Here is a 19,977-nt window from a genome sequence, read left to right as displayed (position 1 = left end):
CTGAACTCCTTTTCTGCCAATTTTATCAGTAAAGCGAGGTAAGGGTCATAAAGCTGCTTCTCCGTTGGCTTCCTTCCTCCTGGATATGCACACACACTTACTTTTTTTCCAAAGCTAGGAACAATTCCTAACCTTGCTGCTTATTTTTGACTGTATTCATACGCATTGATAAATTGATATTTTTGTATTGGAGAAATTATAATTGTGAGAGTTTAATTGTACTAATACTATAGAGACTGTTCATGTTCAAGTGGACGTAATTCCTGGGAACTGTTTATGTGGTGCTATTAATTTGTTTCTTTGGGAACGCCTCTCTAGTGGGTATTATCATATAAATGAAAAACAAGACACCAAATCGAAACTGCCTTGGACAGCGTAAAACGTGGGGGTGCCATGCTGAAGCCACTGCAATCACGACAGATGCTCATAAATGACGGTTTAAACCATAAGTGCGAAAAGGGCCTCAAACTACACTTCCTGGCTATCATTGTGTCTCCCTTCCCTTGAGCATCCTAGTGTAATTCGTCTCGTGTAGTTTAGCTCTAAGAGAGCAGGATATGATCGTCTGTGGCTTTTTGGTTTTTTCAATGGCTACATTCTACCAAAGAAAAAAAAACAAATAGAAGAAGTGGGACAGACCGGCGCTTCCCTTCAGCTTAAGGCTGAAACAAATCTGAGACACAGAGTGTGGATTCCAGGTCTCAGATTTCAGGGCTTAATGCTGATTTTTTAACTTTGGAGATCCTGTGGCAAAGTGATCATCAGGGACTGCCAGCCCACCCACCAGGAACATATCCATCTGTGCATCAGGGCTCCTTGTTGGGAGCCCCTTGAGGCTGCAGAAGGGCAGGATCGTCCCTCTCACCCACGTAGCAGGTTGGATCCAGTTCCCCCAGGGCTTGCTCACTTCCCCAACTCCACTGGCTACACAGAACCTTCCAAGTCAGGCTTGGAGGACTCGGGCCTTGCCTGTCTGGCTTCCCAGTCTTATCCTTCCCACTGCTCCTCAGGTCTTCCTCCCTGCCTGCCAAACTCACATTTCTGCCTCCTTCCAGCTGCCTCCAAACATTCCAGCATTTTGTTAAGGGATTTTTTTTTCCGGGGACCCCTCTCCCCAAATCCTGTGTGAGCATTATTCAAGCTGAACACCTAGAGAGGAGGCAAACCTGCCTCAGTGGCATCTTTCTTTCTCTCTCCCTGCTGAGATTAGGAACGCAGGTCAGCCTGAACTCATGGCAAGGGGGAAAGTTTCTGGCAACTGTAAACATTTTTTCTTGTTTTCATTTCACAACTAAGATTTCAGCCTCGAATGTGTTACTTCCCATGAGTGTTTTGAACTCATAACAAAGTATGGCTCCAGGATTTGAGGTGTTTATACAGTGACATCTGACTGTCACTCAAACTTGTCTGGTTCAATGTATTCGGGAAAAATGTAATTCTGAAGGGATGTTTGTATTAACCTTTTTGATCTTTTATTCTGTAAACCATTAGTGCTAGGACATATAAGGTTCTCTGTGCATATAAAGTTCTTTATGCATACGAGTTACAAAAAAAATATGCACCTGAGCTTTATTTGGAAATAATAAAACTCTTATTTCTTTGTATCGCTTTCATTGGAGTCTTGGATAATATTTGGGTAAGTGATAGTAGAAAAATTTATAATTGGCAGCAGAGTACAATTTTAAAAATTCTCCTCTCACATTTGTACTCTGCAGCCGTTGACTGACCCTCCTCCCATGCCTGCTTCCGCGGTCTGTCTCAGGCCTCTGTCCCAATCCTAGCAGACTCCAGAATGTTAAGTGCTCCACAGACTCAGCCGCCTCTGTGCCCACTGTGGATGGGTCCCAGGTTTATCTGGCATCATCTCACCCCCCAGGGTAGCAGCCCTGGCAGGTCTTACCTGCATCATGATGTCCACGTATTCCTCATCCTTCAACACACACAGGAAAGGATATAAGTTTAACTGCCCTGACTTTCTCTGGCCCAGGTGGAACTTGGATTCCCGCAAGCTCTGAAGGAGGGCTGCCCGCCACTGGGAGCGGAGCGTGGCCAGAACCTCCCGCTAGACAAGGGTTTTTTAAAAAAAAAAAAAAAAGATGAAAGCAACATTAATTAGCAACTGTACATCATCAAGGGTGGAGAACAAGAAATCAACCTGCCCCAAATTGCAACAGAAAGGGGGGGCCTTTAGATCTCTGGGAATGTCACAATTGTATGATGCCGAGCATCACCAAGCAGCCAGGTTTAAAAAAAAAACTCTTAGGAAATATTTTGCACTATGCAATGGTGTTAGTGCAAAAACGGCAATTGGGGTGCTGTGCTGAGCATCTGCTCCCACAACACAGCAGAAAGGACTTTGCACAACACAGCCACTGGCACCTCTGATTCCGCCACCTTCTGTATCATGGGAAAAAAAAACTCAACCAAACCCAAAGGACATCTGAAAACACGTACACAAAATCAAGGAACAAATTCATTGGAAATTAATTTGCGGCAGTGGCACCTTCTGGAGGCCTCACTGGCCCAGACGCACTTTTTATCCTGGTGCTCCTGTGCAGGTGCACCAGGATAAAAAGTGTGTCGTTCCGAACATGCTTTCCCATTTATATAGATAATGATTAAAATTAGTCTTTGAAACAGCAAGGCCTTTTGCAGCATAAGGAACCAGGTGGAGCACGGAAAGCCCTTCCCAGGCTCCAGAAGCCCTGCAACAGAAAGCATCTCTTACCGCTCTGATGGCTTGCTCTGTCAGGGGCTTGTCTGCCTCCACAGAGTCAATGGTGACCGTACTGGATGCCTCCATCTGCAGCTGCTCCCGAAACCTCTTGCGCAGGTTTTGAGCCGTGAAATCCAGCTTGGGGTAAGAAATGGGCCTCTCCTGCAACAAGACCCAAAGGGAGCTGGGCATGAGGGGCTTGGGTCTGAGCACTGGCGAGAGCAAAGGGAGTCCAGCAACACAAAGGGACAGCCTGGCAAGCAACACAATTGCTCAGAATGCAGAGTGATGGAGTGCCACAGGCCCAGCTTTCTAGCATGCTGGGTCATAAGCCTTCTGGGGTGGCTGCAGAGGTTTCCCAATGAGGACCTGCCTGCAATCTCCTAGTCTACGTAGCAGGCCCAAGGAGAAAGTGTCTAATAACTGCAGCACTCCTCGATCCAATCCCTCCTCATCACAGGAATTCCAGAGCACAGCACACATCAAGCAATGGACTTCCAGGAGGGCAAGGAAGTTCAAAAGCCCTGCACACCAAGGACGCACACTGCTCAAGTAGGTGCAGAAATCAGAGCGCTGTCCATGCTACAGAGGATGTATTTAAAGAGCTTCATTCTAGGCACTGAAAGCAGAACCAAACCACCCTGCACTTACTTTTGTGTAGAAGTCCCGGGACAGAGGAGCCATACAGGTCTCAGCTTGGTGGACAGGTGGCAGTGGCTGGAAGTCCGGCTTGACCTTCCGGATGGCCTTCAGAGCCATTTTCACTTCATCTTCCTCGGGCTCCAAGTCTCTCAGGATGTCCTCCAGTTGGAAGCCGTCGCCTTTGAGCTGCTGGAGGCACCTGCAGGAGGAGGAAGGGCAGAGGCCCGGTGGATACTCCAGAGCAGCAGCAGCAGCCAACTCTTTCACCATGCAGGCTGGCTCCTAAGGCCTGGTCATAACCCCTGGAAACCAGCATCACTAGAGCCAAGCAGAAGCACCTGAGAAGTGGCCTTGGCAGCACAAAAATGCACCTCAAGGACACGTAGTGGAAAAAATCCAGAAGGCCATTAACAAACATCAGCCAATGGAGTCAATCAAGAGAATCATTCAAGAAGCTCCAACCAATAACAAAACCAGCTGCACCCCCAATCCCCAAAACATTGGAAAGCCACACAGAGGTCCCAAGGGGTCCAGTGTGGTTCTCCAGGCCTAGCCCTCAGAGGGGGTCCTGAGGTCAACACAGCACCATCAGTAAGGAGCCAGCTGACACAGCCCAAATCAGCAATGAAAACCTGGCTACCCAATACATAAGCACCCGTTTGATAGGGTTCTGGTGGGTGTATCCAAGCAGTTCTGGCCCTTCTATATGAATGGAAGGTCTGAAACGCAGAACCTAGTTCATTCAAGAGACTCCCACTACCAGAAAGATCTGAAAACAGGGCTTGTGTTGCCTTCAAGGTGTGCCCCCAAATGGTTCATGTGCCCTACAACAGCAAAGAGGTTGAACTTTGGGACGCACACAACCTGAGACACCTCTGGGACCCAGCAGACTGGGCATGAAACAAAGCATTTGTACATTTAAACATCACAAGTCAGGGGTGGAAACTTCCTTCATGAGAGAGGCCAGCACACCAGCACGCAGCAAGTCCTGTGAAGTGACAGGCTGGGGGAGATCCAGTGCCTTTTCCTGCTCAGAGATGGGGGAGATGAATCCCCAGGCAGGTCAGGAAGCATTCCAGGAGGCTCTCTCTAAACTGGGTGCGTGAGCAAGAAGGTAAACAAACTTCAGAGTTGGCCAGCGTAAGGCAATGCACATTGGAACCCAAAAAAAATACTTTAAACTAATGCTAATGGGGCCTGAATTGGCCTAGACTGAGAGGTAAAGAGAACTTTGGGGTTGCAGTGGATCACTCAATGAGGCAGCAGTGAAAAAGGCTATGATGGGGATTATTAGGAAAGGGGTTGAAAATAAAATGGCCAATATTATAATGCCCCTGTAGATCTATGCTGCAGCTTCATTTAGAATACTGTGGGCAATTCTGGTCACCATATCTCCAAAAGGACATTGCTGAGCTGGAAAAAGCACAGAAGAGGGCAGGCAAGGTGGTTAAGAGTTTGGAGCACCTTTCCTACGAGTAAAAGGCAGAAGAGTCTGTGAGTTTTCAGTTCAGAAAAGACTGGGTCAGGTGGTATGATATTTATAAACTTATGCGTAGGATAGAAAAAGTAAGTAAGTACAAAAGTTAAAAATTAAGTAAAAGTAGAACTTCTTCTCCCTCTCCCCAAACACTAGAATTTTTGGGCACCCAATGAAGTTGATGGGAAACAGATTCAGGAGAAACAAAAGGATTTTAAAAAAATTAATGAGTAACTAAATTGCAGAATTCCCTGAAAGTGGACAAGGCCATGAGCATAGATGGTTTTAAAAGGGGATTTAGAAAGATTAATGGATGAGAGGTTCATCGGGCTACTTGGTCTGGTATTCAGAGGCAGTTAACCTGGGATATATTGTCGAAGGCTTTCCTGGCCGGAGAACGATGGTTGTTGTGGGTTTTCCGGGCTGTATTGCCGTGGTCTTGGCATTGTAGTTCCTGACGTTTCGCCAGCAGCTGTGGCTGGCATCTTCAGAGGTGTAGCACCAAAAGACAGAGATCTCTCAGTGTCACAGTGTGGAAAAGATGTTGGCAGGTCATTTGTATCTACTCAGGAGGGGTGGGGTTGAGCTGAGTCATCCTGTAAGAGTTTCCCAGGGTGTGGAATGCTAATGGCGGGAGGCTTCACTGTATCCTGAGGAGGTTCTTTTGCATATGGATTGGTGCTTGATGTGCTAATCGTCTCTGCAGGGCTATTGTCGGGTGTAGTGTTTTGTTAGCCTGGTGTTTTTCAGAACTGGAAACCATGCTCTGTTCATTCTTAAAGTTTCTTCTTTCCTGTTGGAGTTTTGCTTATGCTTGTGAATTTCAATGGCTTCCCTGTGCAGTCTGACAAAGTAGTTGGAAGTGTTGTCCAGTATTTTGGTGTCCTGGAATAAGATACTGTGCCCTGTTTGAGTTAGGCTATGTTCAGCCACTGCTGATTTTTCAGGTTGTCCAAGTCTGCAGTGTCTTTCATGTTCTTTTATTCTTGTCTGGATGCTACGCTTTGTGGTCCCAATGTAAACTTGTCCACAGCTGCAGGGTATACGGTATACTCCTGCAGAGGTGAGGGGGTCTCTACTGTCTTTTGCTGATCGTAGCATCTGTTGTATTTTTTGGGTGGGTCTGAATACTGCTTGAAGGTTATGCTTTTTCATAAGCTTTCCCATCTGATCAGTAATTCCTTTGATATATGGCAAAAACACTTTTCCTGTAGAGGACTGTTTTTCCTTGGTTGTTTTGATTCATCCTGGGTTTGATTGCTCTTCGGATTTCATTTCTGGAGTAGCCATTTGCCTGAAGTGCGTGGTTTAGATGATTAATTTCCTCATTGAGAAAGTGCGGCTCACATATCCGTCTTGCACGATCCACTAATGTTTTCATTATGCCTCTTTTCTGTCGGGGGTGGTGATTGGAGTTTTTGTGTAAGTACCGATCAGTGTGAGTTGGTTTCCTGTAGACCTTGTGACCTAACCGAAAGTTTGCTTTGCGGATGACCAAGGTATCCAGAAATGGGAGTTTTCCCTCGATTTCTTTCTCCATTGTGAATTGTATGTTCAGGTGGATGTTGTTGAGATGATTCAAAAACTCCATCAATTCTTCCTCCCCATGGCTCCAAATGATAACTGTATCATCCACAAACCGGAACCATACACTAGGCTTGTGGGGTGCTGATTCTAGAGCTGTTTTTTCAAAATGTTCCATGTAGAAGTTTACTATAACTGGGCCTCACTACATCCCGACATGCACAGAAAACTATGCAAGACAGAAGCACAGCCACCTAGACTATATGGACTCCCTAAAATACATAAGGATTCAGTCCCACTCCGACCCATTGTGAGTGCCATTGGTTCACCGACATATGAATTAGCTAGACATCTGGCCGATCTCCTGCAGGACCACATCGGGAAAACCTCGTCTTACATCAAAGGTTCAGCAGATTTCATCAACAAAATCAGTTCTCTGAAACTCAATCCACAAGACATACTTGTCAGTTTTGATGTTGTATCCCTGTTTACCAAGGTTCCAGTAAAAGACACTATTGCACTTATTAATCAGATTTTCCCAGAGGATGTAACAGCTTTATTCCATCATTGTCTGACAACCAGTTACTTCCAATGGGATAACGAATTCTATGAACAGATGGATGGGGTGGCCATGGGGAGCCCTCTCAGCCCAGTTATAGCAAAGTTCTACATGGAACATTTTGAAAAAACAGCTCTAGAATCAGCACCCCACAAACCTAGTGTATGGTTCCGGTTTGTGGATGATACAGTTATCATTTGGAGCCATGGGGAGGAAGAATTGATGGAGTTTTTGAATCATCTCAACAACATCCACCTGAACATACAATTCACAATGGAGAAAGAAATCGAGGGAAAACTCCCATTTCTGGATACCTTGGTCATCCGCAAAGCAAACTTTCGGTTAGGTCACAACGTCTACAGGAAACCAACTCACACTGATCAGTACTTACACAAAAACTCCAATCACCACCCCCGACAGAAAAGAGGCATAATGAAATCATTAGTGGATCGTGCAAGACGGATATGTGAGCCGCACTTTCTCAATGAGGAAATTAATCATCTAAACCACGCACTTCAGGCAAATGGCTACTCCAGAAATGAAATCCGAAGAGCAATCAAACCCAGGATGAATCAAACAACCAAGGAAAAACAGTCCTCTACAGGAAAAGTGTTTTTGCCATATATCAAAGGAATTACTGATCAGATGGGAAAGCTTATGAAAAAGCATAACCTTCAAGCAGTATTCAGACCCACCCGAAAAATACAACAGATGCTACGATCAGCAAAAGACAGTAGAGACCCCCTCACCTCTGCAGGAGTATACCGTATACCCTGCAGCTGTGGACAAGTTTACATCGGGACCACAAAGCGTAGCATCCAGACAAGAATAAAAGAACATGAAAGACACTGCAGACTTGGACAACCTGAAAAATCAGCAGTGGCTGAACATAGCCTAACTCAAACAGGGCACAGTATCTTATTCCAGGACACCAAAATACTGGACAACACTTCCAACTACTTTGTCAGACTACACAGGGAAGCCATTGAAATTCACAAGCATAAGCAAAACTTCAACAGGAAAGAAGAAACTTTAAGAATGAACAGAGCATGGTTTCCAGTTCTGAAAAACACCAGGCTAACAAAACACTCTATACTCGACAATAGCCCTGCAGAGACGATTAGCACATCAAGCACCAATCCATATGCAAAAGAACCTCCTCAGGATACAGTGAAGCCTCCCGCCATTAGCATTCCACACCCTGGGAAACTCTTACAGGATGACTCAGCTCAACCCCACCCCTCCTGAGTAGATACAAATGACCTGCCAACATCTTTTCCACACTGTGACACTGAGAGATCTCTGTCTTTTGGTGCTATACCTCTGAAGATGCCAGCCACAGCTGCTGGCGAAACGTCAGGAACTACAATGCCAAGACCACGGCAATACAGCCCGGAAAACCCACAACAACTAACCTGGGATACCTACTAATACTAGGAGGCAACAGTGGAGGAAGACCTTAGCCTCTATGCCCCGTTTGTTGCCTCTTCCCCCCCCCGCAACCCCCGCCCCGAGTAACTGGTTGGCCACTACATGAGACAGGATGATGGACTAGACACATTCTAATGAGGTGGCACTTCCAGTAGCAGCCAGGAACACACAAGTTTTATTTAGCAACTATTCTAGTGACAGTGACTATGAGAAGGTACAGACACTTTTTTGCCATTCCTGTTTTCTGAGATGCTACCAGCCAGACAGTGCCCACTTACTCCCTAGATATCCCTACTGCCAGTTGGACATGTAACATGCTTCGAGGCTGGTTCTGTGACCCCACACTCAGTCCAAGAGGCAAAGAACTTTTCTTCATTCTTATGTGAAACCCAGGAACCTACAACCATCACAGCAAAGGCAGGAAAAAGACTGGCTCCATGCAGAACATGAGAGACGCCTCCAAGTCCAGCCCAGGCCAATTTTCTTTTTTATAAACATCCTGCCTCCTACTGGACAGACAGGGAAGCACCTCATTGTCTCTAGACCAATGGGAGATAAGCATGTTACCTGGTAATAACTTGTGGGTGGACACTGGATCGGCCCAGGCATTCCAAGGCAGTGACATAGGATTCCAGATTGGGCTTCAGCCCAGCCTCCTCCAGCTGGTGGAACAGCTGGCCAACCCGGCTCAGGGCACCCTAAGGTGAGGCAGAAGTAAGAAAGGGCTTTGTTTTCTGACACCAAGAATTCCACACGCTGATCCGTGAAACCGGCCAGTCAAAGGAAGCTCACTCAGTGAACAATTATGCCACCACAGCCTTGAACGTGTCCACAACCCTTCCCCTCCTGTTCCTTTCAACCCTCCCACCCCCAGCCTGTAAGACTGCCTATTTTGAAGCAGTCCCTGCAGCTGTCCGCTCACCCTTTCTAATAACAGCACACTGGTCTCTCTTCCTGAGCAAACTGCAGAACTTGTCAATATTCTATTATTCAACCTTCTCCCCCCACTCACTGCTCCAAGAACAGACAAAATATGCATGAGCATTCCAACCAAGAAAAGAGTCCAGGTGGCAAGAAAGCAGGGCCTTTTCTGGAGCAGCCCCTGGTGTCACGGAATGTGAACTGTGAACTCCATGAGGTTTTCTACATCTACTTTATCTTTCTAAAAAATGCTTTTAATTCTACCAAGGAAGGTCTGCTGTTTTGGGGATTGTTAATCCCCCTTGCTGCTTAATGGTGTGTGTTGTGCATGCCTGCATCTGTGGCGATTTCATATCATGAGCTTCCTTGGCAGCAGGAATGCAGTTTTACATGAAGTAGTTTTGACAGTCTTGCAAAACCACTGGCACCCAAGAAGTTCATTTTTCTGACCAAGTTGCTGAAGAAGGCAGGAGACACAGCCTGGAAAGGGCACAAAAATACAGAGAAAAGCAACTCTCTTTTCATGCATCTCTCTCTCTCTCTTTCCCTCTTTTCAACCTGGCCCTTTAAAAAGTCTGTCTGGATCTAACAAAAATTTACTCCTCTGAAAAATAACTCATTTTTAGGCTACAAACCCCATCCTGGGCCAGCCGTATTTCCAGCAAGGGGGAGCATGGATCCCTAATGGATCAAAAAGCTCTGGGTTCAAATTTCCCTCCTTAACCGTGCAGCTTCTTGAGCAGCTTCATCACTCTCAGCATAGCTTACCTAACAGCTAAAAGCAAAGCTAAAAAAGGCTGCCTGGCTAGGGATGCAAACCACCAAGGAATACCTTCTTGGCATATCCACGCATCAGCCGATTGTACACCTGTATATCCAGCAGCTTCCTCCTAGTGTGGGACCGGTGATAGAACATCAGGCATTGATGAGCCCTCTCCATCTGGTCGAGAAAGAGGCAGCAATCCAGATACGCCAAGATACTGCATCGGATGCTCCCATTCTGGCTTCCTTCTTCCTCTTCCAGGGGCAGCTTCTCCTTGGCATCCTCCCAGCCCAGAACCTGCACTCCTAAACCTTCAGCAGTACGGTGACTGTTTCCCAAAGGCTCTGTGCCAAGATCGCCTTGCACTGCGGCCACCTTGGGGACCTCACAGTGGCTTTTGGTTTTGTTGGGGGCTTGACATTTTGCAGGGCCATCAGGACTTCCTTTAGTGGGAGATTTCAGGGGGCTCGCCTCCCCTCGGGCAACAAGTTTGCCCCCTTTCCTAGATGATTTCATTCTAGGATCAGCGTCTGAGAGCTTGAACTCAAGCTGCAAGAGCCGCTTGTGTTTCAGGGATTTCTCTTTGCTCAGCTTCTCCATCCAACGGCTGGGGTGGGAAGAGTTTCTCTCCTCATGCTTTGGAGATTTCTCTTTCCAAGTTGGTAAAGCCACTTTCCACAGTGTAGACTGAGAAAAATTGCTCTTCGTCGTGGTGGCCTCCTGAGCGTTGTTGGCCTGCAGCTGTTTCACTCTGGCCTCCAGCACTACAGGAACAGGAAAAACATTAACAAGGAGAATTAAAAGAAAGACTGTGATACAGTCCTGGGTTCTAAAGCTTATGACTGAATTTAGAATCCTCTCAACTATACTGCAGTGCTGAGGAGCTCTGGTCGGCCTTGGACAGCTGGGTCGTCTAACCCAATGTAAAAAGCTGGGAGCAGAGAACAGCCAGAGGAGTTTATCATCTGAACTACACCACATGTTCAGGGGGAACTCACTGGTTAATCATTCACAGATGACCAGATTTTCATACATTTTGTATGTAGCAGAATAGTCCCCCTCACTGTAATCAGTTCAAAGTTAGGCATCAGCTTAAGCTTTTGTCAAGTTAAAAGTGTGATGAGTTCGCTCCCAGAGGAAGGCAGTTCCACGCAGCGCCCCTCCCTGCACACCTTCTTGTACAGAACTTTTCAAAACAGTCTGCAATGCATTTTTCAATATAAAACTGTTTTTTCTCTTTTTTTCTTAAATACAAGTTTTCTGCTGTTAAAGACGGTGGGTAGAAGTTAAACTGGTCATCAAATAAGATACCCAATTCCGGTCAGGGAAAGAGCTGTACGGGCTCCAAAGGTAAAGGTGCAAATCATGGGGGGACGTTGCATCACGACGTTTTCTTGGCAGACTTTTGTTACGGGGTGATTTGCCATTGCCTTCCCCAGTCATCTACACTTGACCCCCAGGAAACTGGATACTCATTTTACCGACCTTGGAAGGATGGATGGCTGAGTCAACCTTGAGCCAGTTATGCGAACCCAGCTTCCGCCAGGATCGAACTCTGGTCGTGAGCAGAGCTTGGGCTGCAGTACTGCAGCTTACCACTCTGCCCCATGGGGCTCTAGCCCACTAAAAATGTAGGAAGCCCTAAATAAGTTAGGCAAAAGAACAGAAACCACACAAAATAAGAGAAACTGGGCCAACCTGCAGTGTTAAAAATTCAGTGATCTCAGTACAGAATTTGAATTTCCTTAGGGGTGAAATTTTAAACATTTTTTGCACAGAACCCCCACAGCCCGGATTTGCTATTCTTGAGTGTGTCCCATACACAGCCCCCATTATTTTCATCAGTGTAAAGAAGACTTTTATTTATTTATTTATTTATTTATTTATTTATTTATACCCCACCGTCCCCACAAATGGGCTCAAGGCGGCTCACAGCATGCATACAGTACATGTTCTGACTCACCCTCCAAAAGTTCAGCCTTTTCACACGCCCATCTTTTCCTGGCTTCTTCCTTTGCCCTGGCTGAGGAGTAACGCCTCGCTACAATCCACAAGCTTTCTGCAGCATAAGAGAAACCAAATGCATCCAGCAAGAAGCAGGCTTCAAAAAACACGCTAGCACCATGCCTACATTACAGCCCAGGCAGTGTATAACCTTCCCTTCTGTAGTAGGGGCAAGGGGACAGAGGAGTGTGGGAGCTGCAGTTTCATGCGACAAATGCTGCTTGTGGTAAGTGTAAATAACTACCATGTGATCAGGCAAAGGCACTTTTACAAAACAGATTTTTTTCCTCCTCTTTGGCTGAAAACAGCTAAACTAAATAATTTTTTTAAAAATACTTAGCCCACACACAACATTGGGGCTATTTATAATTTCAAGCTGTGAGAAAATTTCTTCCACTGACTCTCATAGGGCCCAGCTCACCCCCACCCTCACGTTATGTCCTGAAGCATAGTGGTTAAGTGATTGGGCTCCAAATCAGCACTCTGCTGGTTCGAATCCCACCACTGCCATGCACTCAACAGGTGACCTTGGATCAGCCACTCCTCTCAGCCCAGTTCCCCAGGTATTGTGCAGAGAAAGATAAAACTGACTTTTTTCACCTCTCTGAGTGGGGCATTAATCTGTTTAGAAGAGCAGTATATAAACACAGTCATTATTATAAGAGCACTCCTGCAGCATAGTGGTTCAGGGGTTGGGTTGCCAATCAGCACTCTGCTGGTTCGACTCCTACTACTCCCTTGAGCTCAGCAGGGGGCTTTAGGTGGGTAGCCCCAAGTGTATTGTGGTGATAATAACAATATTGACCTTGTTCACCATTTTGAGGGGGGGCACTAATCTGTCTAGAAGAGTGGTATATAAGCACAGTTATGTTTCCATGCTCAGTTCTTGGGGAAGGGAGAGGGTCGCTGGGAAAGACACACTGAACGGGGGCAGGCACAGAATCTAAGAACCCCTCATCAGGACAAGGACTTGCATGGAGTTTAGAGAAAAGGGTGGGAATAACTCAGCTTTATTATTTTAGGGCAGCGAGATGGAGCCATCTACCATTTTAGGAGGAGAAAAATAAGGTCGCCAGCTCCATGTTGGGAAATTCCTGGAGATGTGGGAGGTATATCCTGGGGAGGGCATAGTTTGGGGAGTGGAGGAACCTCCGAAGGGTATAATGCCATAGAGCCCCCCCTCCTTTCTCCAGGGGAACTGATCTCTGTGGCCTGGAGATCAGTAGCAATTGCGGGAGATCTCCAGGCTCCACCTGGAGGATGGCAAGCACAGGCTCCTTCCCACATGCAGCCCCTCCGCCTCGAGCGCCTACCTGTCCCCCGCAGCAGCGCCCCCTGCAGCCTCCGCAGGGACATCCCCAGCCTGGCTAGACCTCCCTCATCCTCGCTCCTGCCCCCCGAGCTCCCACATGGGCAGCCCTCCAAAGCGCATGCGCTCTCCTCTCCAACCCCGTTGTCCTAGAGCGCAGCAGCCCCAAGATGCACGGCGAGGAACGCATGCGCACGGCCCATGGGAGCGCTGTGGGCTCCCTCTACCGGTCGGCGGTCAGAATGCAGCTCGGGTAGGGACGGGCTGCCACCGCGGATTCTCACGCGCGGCTCTCAGAAGTGGGGAGGGAATGCTTCTTTCTCGTGCACAACAAAAAAACGGGGCTAGTTTTTCAACGCGGGGATTCAGAGAAAGGTACTGCCAGAGCCGCCCAAGTCCAACACACGTGTGTTTGCAAACCGCACAGCTCCAGGAAAACTAGCACAAGTGGGAAAGGCTGGGAAGAGTTTGGCAGCATGTGCGAATGGACCTTTACTGAGGGTGTCAGGCCAACTTTCCTATGCACGTGGCATCCTTCTCCCCTCCCGGCTTCTCCTTCACCTGTACCAGTCCCATAAACTAACCTTTTCAAAATGTCTTTTCTCTGCCCCAGGCTATCCTGGCCTCATCAGAGCTCGGAAACTAACTTGGGTCAGTCAGCCGTGGTTATAGTCCTGTGCTGGGAGACCACCAAGGAAGGCATGGCTAAAAAAAATGTTTTCTGCAATCATCCTTTCATTTAAAATACCATTGATTGCTCAGTTCTCAAGAGCAACATTCGTTGCATTGACAGCATAGCTGAAGGGGAAATGTTTTTTATTATTAGTCCTGGTTTCTCAGGGTTTATTTTTTTTTTTTAGAAAATTTTTATTAGGTGAGAATATTAATATACAACTTTCAAATAGCATCTCATTATCCTTTCCCCCCTCCCCTTTTCCAAGACTTCCAACAGCTTTCCAACCCTATAGCCTAATCTATTCCCAATCTGTCCCCTTTTTCTATAACTCCTTATCTCATATATACTTACTCTTTTATTCAACTAAGCCCTATCTATTAACTTCAAAAATATTGTTATAAACTTAAAATCTATTATCTATTACTTTAGTTCCACATATATTTAAATTTAAACTAACAGTCGGATAAAATATCTACTTTAGTAATTCTAACAATATCTGTTAACTTTAAGTCCACTTACATTTGGGCTAACAATTAGCTAATACTTCACTTCATATGGTAAAGACTCTATCTCTTCTAATAACAAATCCATTCTAATAATTTTCAAATTGCCATAATTCCCCCTTTATGTCCCACTTCTTTTCTAAATATGTTTTCAATCTTCCCCAGTCCGTAAAAAATTCCGCTGGTTTCTCAGGGTTTTAAGTTGCAACAACTGCTTTGCTCTTCGTCACGCTGTAAGCTCATCGAGGCAAGACTGGAATGCAATGGCGAGATCATGCTTTGCAAATCCATCTCTGAAATCAGAGGGAGACCTGAGACCCAAAGTCATTTCATTACCAAAAAAATAATAATAAGATTCTTCATATGGTGACCCCGTCTCATGTATCTTGCTTGGCACATAGCAAGTTTCTTTTTTTTTTAATGTGCCCTTCCAAAATTCCATTCTCCTTTATTAATGGTATCAAACGGCAGTTTGGAGTTTTTTCTCCCACTCTATACAGGTGGGATATTTTAAAAAATTACTTAATTAAATTTATATTCCACTCTCCTCGCGAGCGAGCTCAGAGCAGATCACAACAATATAAAAATACACCTGTATTAGCTGGAATGTGCCTCACTAAGCAGCCAATACAGGTGGGTTGTGTTGGTGTGTACATGACAATTGCATAGCATGGTGGTGCAGTTGGAATTTATCCTTTTTTTAAAAAAGCGCTGGACTGAGATGCTTCTAACTCAGAGCACCGCCCCAGCTCTCTGTCCTTTCAGCTCTGGCATGGAGGAGAGACGGCAGCAGGGAACATTTCCTGTTTACAAGCCTGGCTTTTGACTGAGTCAGCTATCAGTGCGCTGGCAAAATTATGCCATTACCTGTTTGTATCTAGGCTGGTTCCTCTCCCGCCCAGGAACTGTTTGCAATGATGACGCGACAGTGGATTGAATATAAAGAAATCTGAGGAAATGCAATGCCTGCACTGGAAAGTGGGAGGAGCCTGTAGAGGCAGAGTGGGTGTGGGTGGGCAGTCCTGAACAAATCAGCTGAAACAATGAAGAAATTGAAGCATCTTCCCTGGTAGGAGAGTCTTGTCACATATTTTAGGACCTGTGGTTCGCCTGGCCAGGCCTGGAATGAGGGCTCAGCATCACTGCATGACCTGGAAGTAAATCTTAAATGTGCCCAGTAGTGCCTGATTTTTCAGGGCATCTAACAGCCCTGTCTGATCTCACTTAAAAGTCACTGTGATAGTTTCTCAAATTATGGTGTTGAAAAGGTGGGTAGAGACCTTTCCCTCCCTCCCTCCCTCCCTCACAACACTAGATCTCTGGGCTACCCACCGTCAGGCCAGTGGAATCAAGGTGCATAATTTGCTTTTGGGATTCACTTCCACAAGGTGTGATGATGGGTACTTTTCATTATGATGAATTCAACACCATGTGTGGGTATGGAGCTTTGCAGGGAGCAATCTAAAGTGTTGTACAAAAGGATGCAAAGAAGAGGGAGATTATAATAATAATATTTGATTTATATACCACCCTTCAGGACAACTTAATGCCCACTCAGAGTGGTTTACAAAGTGTGTTACTGTTATCCTCACAAGAATCACCCTGGGAGGTGGGTGGGCCTGTGAGAGCTCTGAGGGAGCTGTGACTGGCCCAAGGTCACCCAGCTGGCTTCAAGCGGAGGAGTGGGGAATCAAACCCGGCTCTCCAGATTAGAGTCCCGGCACTCTTAACCACCACACCAAACTACACCAGATGTGTGCAGGGCTGGGGAGAGGGGCACAATACATGCTAGCAAGCAGTAACAACACTTCTTTTGGCTGGTGGGCTTGGGCCCCCACAGTACTGGACAATTTTTTAGGGGAGGGGAACCACTGCTTAAATGTAATTCCAGTAGCAAGAAGGGGGTCAGCATCTGTCCACAGGATTGGGGGGAGGAGCTCAGACGGCTTTCGAAAGGGAGGCATTAATCCTAAAGAAAACGTGTACGTTTGGAGTTAGCCAGAAACTGTATTTTCTTTCTAAGTTCTGTTTCTCTTCTGGCATCTCCCCACCCCATCTATTGATTCATGCACAGAATAAACCTCTAGAAATTGGAACCAACTCTAACAGACCATCTGTGCTGCCAGTCCAGAAGCCCTTAGATTTTTCTCTGACAACGCATAATCCATGAGCAGAGACCCTGGGCTGGCTTGGAAGAGTCCATCGGTTACAAAAAGGATCAATTTTTCTCCTGGTGGTGAGAATCAATTGGATCTGGGATTTTACTGTGCATGCCTCCAGTGGATCCAGCATGTCCATTACAAATAGAACCTCCATGTGCAATGGTAATCTGTCCTTGAATAGTGGATGCTGTGGACAATACTTCTTGCAAGGTTTGTGAACTCCCTAAGTGCATCTGGCTGCTGGAGAAACAATATCAGGATCTGTGATGTGATCGGGGGGGGGGCGGGGGCTACTACCTATGTCTTGCCTTTTCCCCATTAAAGGCAGAGGTGAAACAAGGATAAGCAACACCAGTGCAGGGGGGAAGCAGACATATTCAACAAGCTGGGGAAGGTGATTCCGGGAGGGTGAACTGCAACAAGGAAGCCAAAAATAGCAGATGCTATAATCTGTCTCGGACATTGCCACATAGTTTATGATCATAAATAAATTGATTTTCTTTCCAAGTTATGACAACAAAGGCAGTCCCTCCCCCCCCCCCCTTCTAGGCTCTGCAGCTCACAATCCAGGAGCCTGTTCCAAATAATAGTAATGAAAATGCGCCACCAGAATGTCAGGATGTCAGTTCTCTAGCCAGAGCAACGCCATGTTAACTCTTGTTATAATCAGTAGTTGTGTAGTTTTCCTCCCTCTAGGCCCAGGTGTCGTCCAGGCCGTTCATACTCATGGGAGCGAAGAGTCTTATCTGTCCAGTCCAGTCAATGACCTTGATGTCCTCGTCTTCTCAGGCCTTTGCAGACAGGACTAGGGGGGAGGCTGGGAATGGGTGTTTGAAGTGTTGTAACTGTCGTTTTACATGCCATTCTCAACAAAGCTTTCGTTCAGCCAGGGGCCTCTCCAGCCCTTGGATTATGGACACCTGTATCCTGAGCATAGTCTTTCAATAAACCTTTTGAACCAAGAGACCTGGTGCTTCTTGCAGAAGGGGTGGGAGACGAACTCGAGATAACTGGGATTCCATAGTCTGACACAGAAAGCCAGACTTGTGATCTGGGAAGCTGTACTCCCTACCCTCTGCAAAGATGTGAGTGGCTGTTGCCATCTGAGGACTGCTGCGCCATCAGGGCTTTCTGGCAACAAATCTGGGCAAGAGAGGCAGTGAAGTGTCATGATTAGAGCTACCGGACTGAGGGTTCAAATCTCCACGCCACCTTCGAAGCTCACTGGATGACCTTAGACCAGGCTCTCTCTGGCTTAATTGACCTCATGGGGTGGTTTTGTGTATAAAATGAAGAAGGGAAAAATCAAGCAAAACAACTCAAAAAGATAGTTGGCTAAAGAGTTTCAGCTCTGCTTTCAAATTTCTGGTTGATTCCAGTCACACTGTCCGCCTGGCCTACCTCACAGGGTTGTTGTGAGGATAAAATAGCAAGGAGAATGATGTAAGCCACCAGGGGTCCCCATTAAGAAGAAAGAATCCAAATCTAGAATCCAAATCCTATTGCCTTGTTTATTAGATGTCCCATCCTGCTTATTGTATTGTCTTACTCTATGTAATCCGCCTTGAGTCCCAGTGAGAATATATAAATAAAAGACAGACCGACAGACAGACAGATCATATGCTCTGCCATGAGCTCCTTGGAGGAAAAGCAAGATAAAAAAGGTAACTAAACTGAGCCACAGCTCAAGTTATAAAAGGAGAGTGAAAAGCACAAGACAAAACAGAGATTACAAATTGACTAATTATATTGAGAGCAAAAATCCCAAGGCTATAAAAAGTTGTTTTATGGGACATATATAATCAAAGTTAGTGGGATTGGTGTGTATTTCTAGATCTAAACAGAGCCACATGCTGTTTTTTTATTAAAAATTGGCAGGCCAGTCCTCTCTAGACATAAACAGAGCCCCCCACCATTTTCCATGGCTATATCGCTTTGGCTCTAAGAGAATCAGTAGTGGGGAGTATGGTGTTTCTTAACAGAGAATTCCCACTTGGTAGCAAAGCCCCCTGACCTGAAACCCCCTCCCTAATAACTGGGGCTGCTTGGGATTATTCAGTGGAATGAGAAAATGCACTCTGCACATGCTCAGAGGTACTGCCTGTCACTGTGAAATGCATCAAGACAGGATGGCTGTTCATCAATTTATGGGGTATCACGAAGAGTGCCAATTCAGAAGGGCGAGAAGAAGATACTATGTGTGAACTCACATCACCCAATGAGATAATCCAAATTCCTGATTCACATGCCACGTGGAACATATCTCAGGGCTACAGTCCAACACATGCTTCCTTGGAATAATCACTGAAATCGAGACTTCCCGAATAAATATGCATCCAACTTACTTCCCAGAAAACATGTGGGTGATCCACTTGCACTGGGTGTGTGTGCATTTTGGGGGTGCTCCCGGTTTGTCTGTGTAGAGGTTGTGTTGTACCTCAGAGTGCAGGTTGTACAGTGAATGAGCCCTTTGGACAATAGATTTGCAATTCAGCCACAGAAAAGCACAAGGGCCTTTTGAAATTTCTAAAACCCATTTTAATATTAGGATCTTACTATTCAGAGAGGGCAGGCTTCTCTGGGCTTGGATGAATTTTTGAAGCCTGCCAAATGGCTCATCCACAGTGAGGCCTCGGAAGCGTCTATAAAAAGAACAGGATTGCATCAAGTTGCATTTTTTCAGAATGTTTCTCCTCCCATAACCAGGGAGCAGGAATGTTTGCAAACACAGCAAGGGAGAGGCTCTCCCCATGGCGCTTTCTCATCCTTCTGGGAGCAAACAGGTTCAAAGTTGCCTAAAAACGGCCCAGCAGACTGGAAGTGCCACATTCCAGGCAGGCCGGAGCTCCTGTGACTAAAAGTGGCACAGCAGGAAGAATGATGGTAGGCACGACTTCTCCCACCTTGCCAGCTCTAAGAAGAAGGGAGCCAAACTGTGGGCTGGTTAATTAACTACTCAGAGGCTCCTGTGAGCTTTAAGCCCCCTACAGAGGAAATGGTCCATTGTGCTTCTGCACAATGCTGTGCTCATGTCGTCCTAATTTGCTGGAGCGAAGAAATTCCACTTTTTCTCTCAAGTTATTTTGCACTGAATGAACCAATCAACTTGCAGCAGTTAATCAACGTAATTACTATGTCTCTCAAAGGACGGTTCCTGTTGCATCTCTGCAGATTCCTGACTGGGGGTGCAATGTTCAGAACAGGGACTCACAGAGACTCAGGTGGTCACTCCAAGGACAGGTAAGTGCAAAGCCTGCTTAATGGGCAGTTTTATATGCTCTCACCTTCCT

At 46.2% G+C, this 19,977-nt stretch overlaps 1 protein-coding gene across 2 annotated transcripts in view; it reads right to left on the bottom strand.

The window, feature by feature from the left end:
- Positions 1-13,451, bottom strand: part of POLRMT (RNA polymerase mitochondrial) — a 49,946-nt gene extending 36,495 nt beyond the window's left edge. For both annotated transcript variants that reach the window (XM_054979452.1, XM_054979453.1), the window contains exons 1-7: positions 13,351-13,451; positions 11,997-12,092; positions 10,103-10,797; positions 8,917-9,047; positions 3,368-3,557; positions 2,729-2,878; positions 1,901-2,062 (exon numbers count right to left, since the gene is read on the bottom strand). In XM_054979452.1, coding sequence (XP_054835427.1) covers positions 1,901-2,062; positions 2,729-2,878; positions 3,368-3,557; positions 8,917-9,047; positions 10,103-10,797; positions 11,997-12,092; positions 13,351-13,393 — 1,467 coding nt within the window. In that variant the 5' untranslated portion in view covers positions 13,394-13,451. The remainder of the gene's footprint in view (positions 1-1,900; positions 2,063-2,728; positions 2,879-3,367; positions 3,558-8,916; positions 9,048-10,102; positions 10,798-11,996; positions 12,093-13,350) is intronic.
- Positions 13,452-19,977: the final 6,526 nt, after the last annotated feature.

Source organism: Eublepharis macularius, chromosome 5, assembly GCF_028583425.1.
Source record: "Eublepharis macularius isolate TG4126 chromosome 5, MPM_Emac_v1.0, whole genome shotgun sequence".
NCBI classification, from domain to species: Eukaryota; Metazoa; Chordata; class Lepidosauria; order Squamata; family Eublepharidae; genus Eublepharis; species Eublepharis macularius.
The sequence above is the reverse complement of the archived record's forward strand: the minus strand, read 5'-3'. Positions and strand labels throughout refer to the sequence as shown.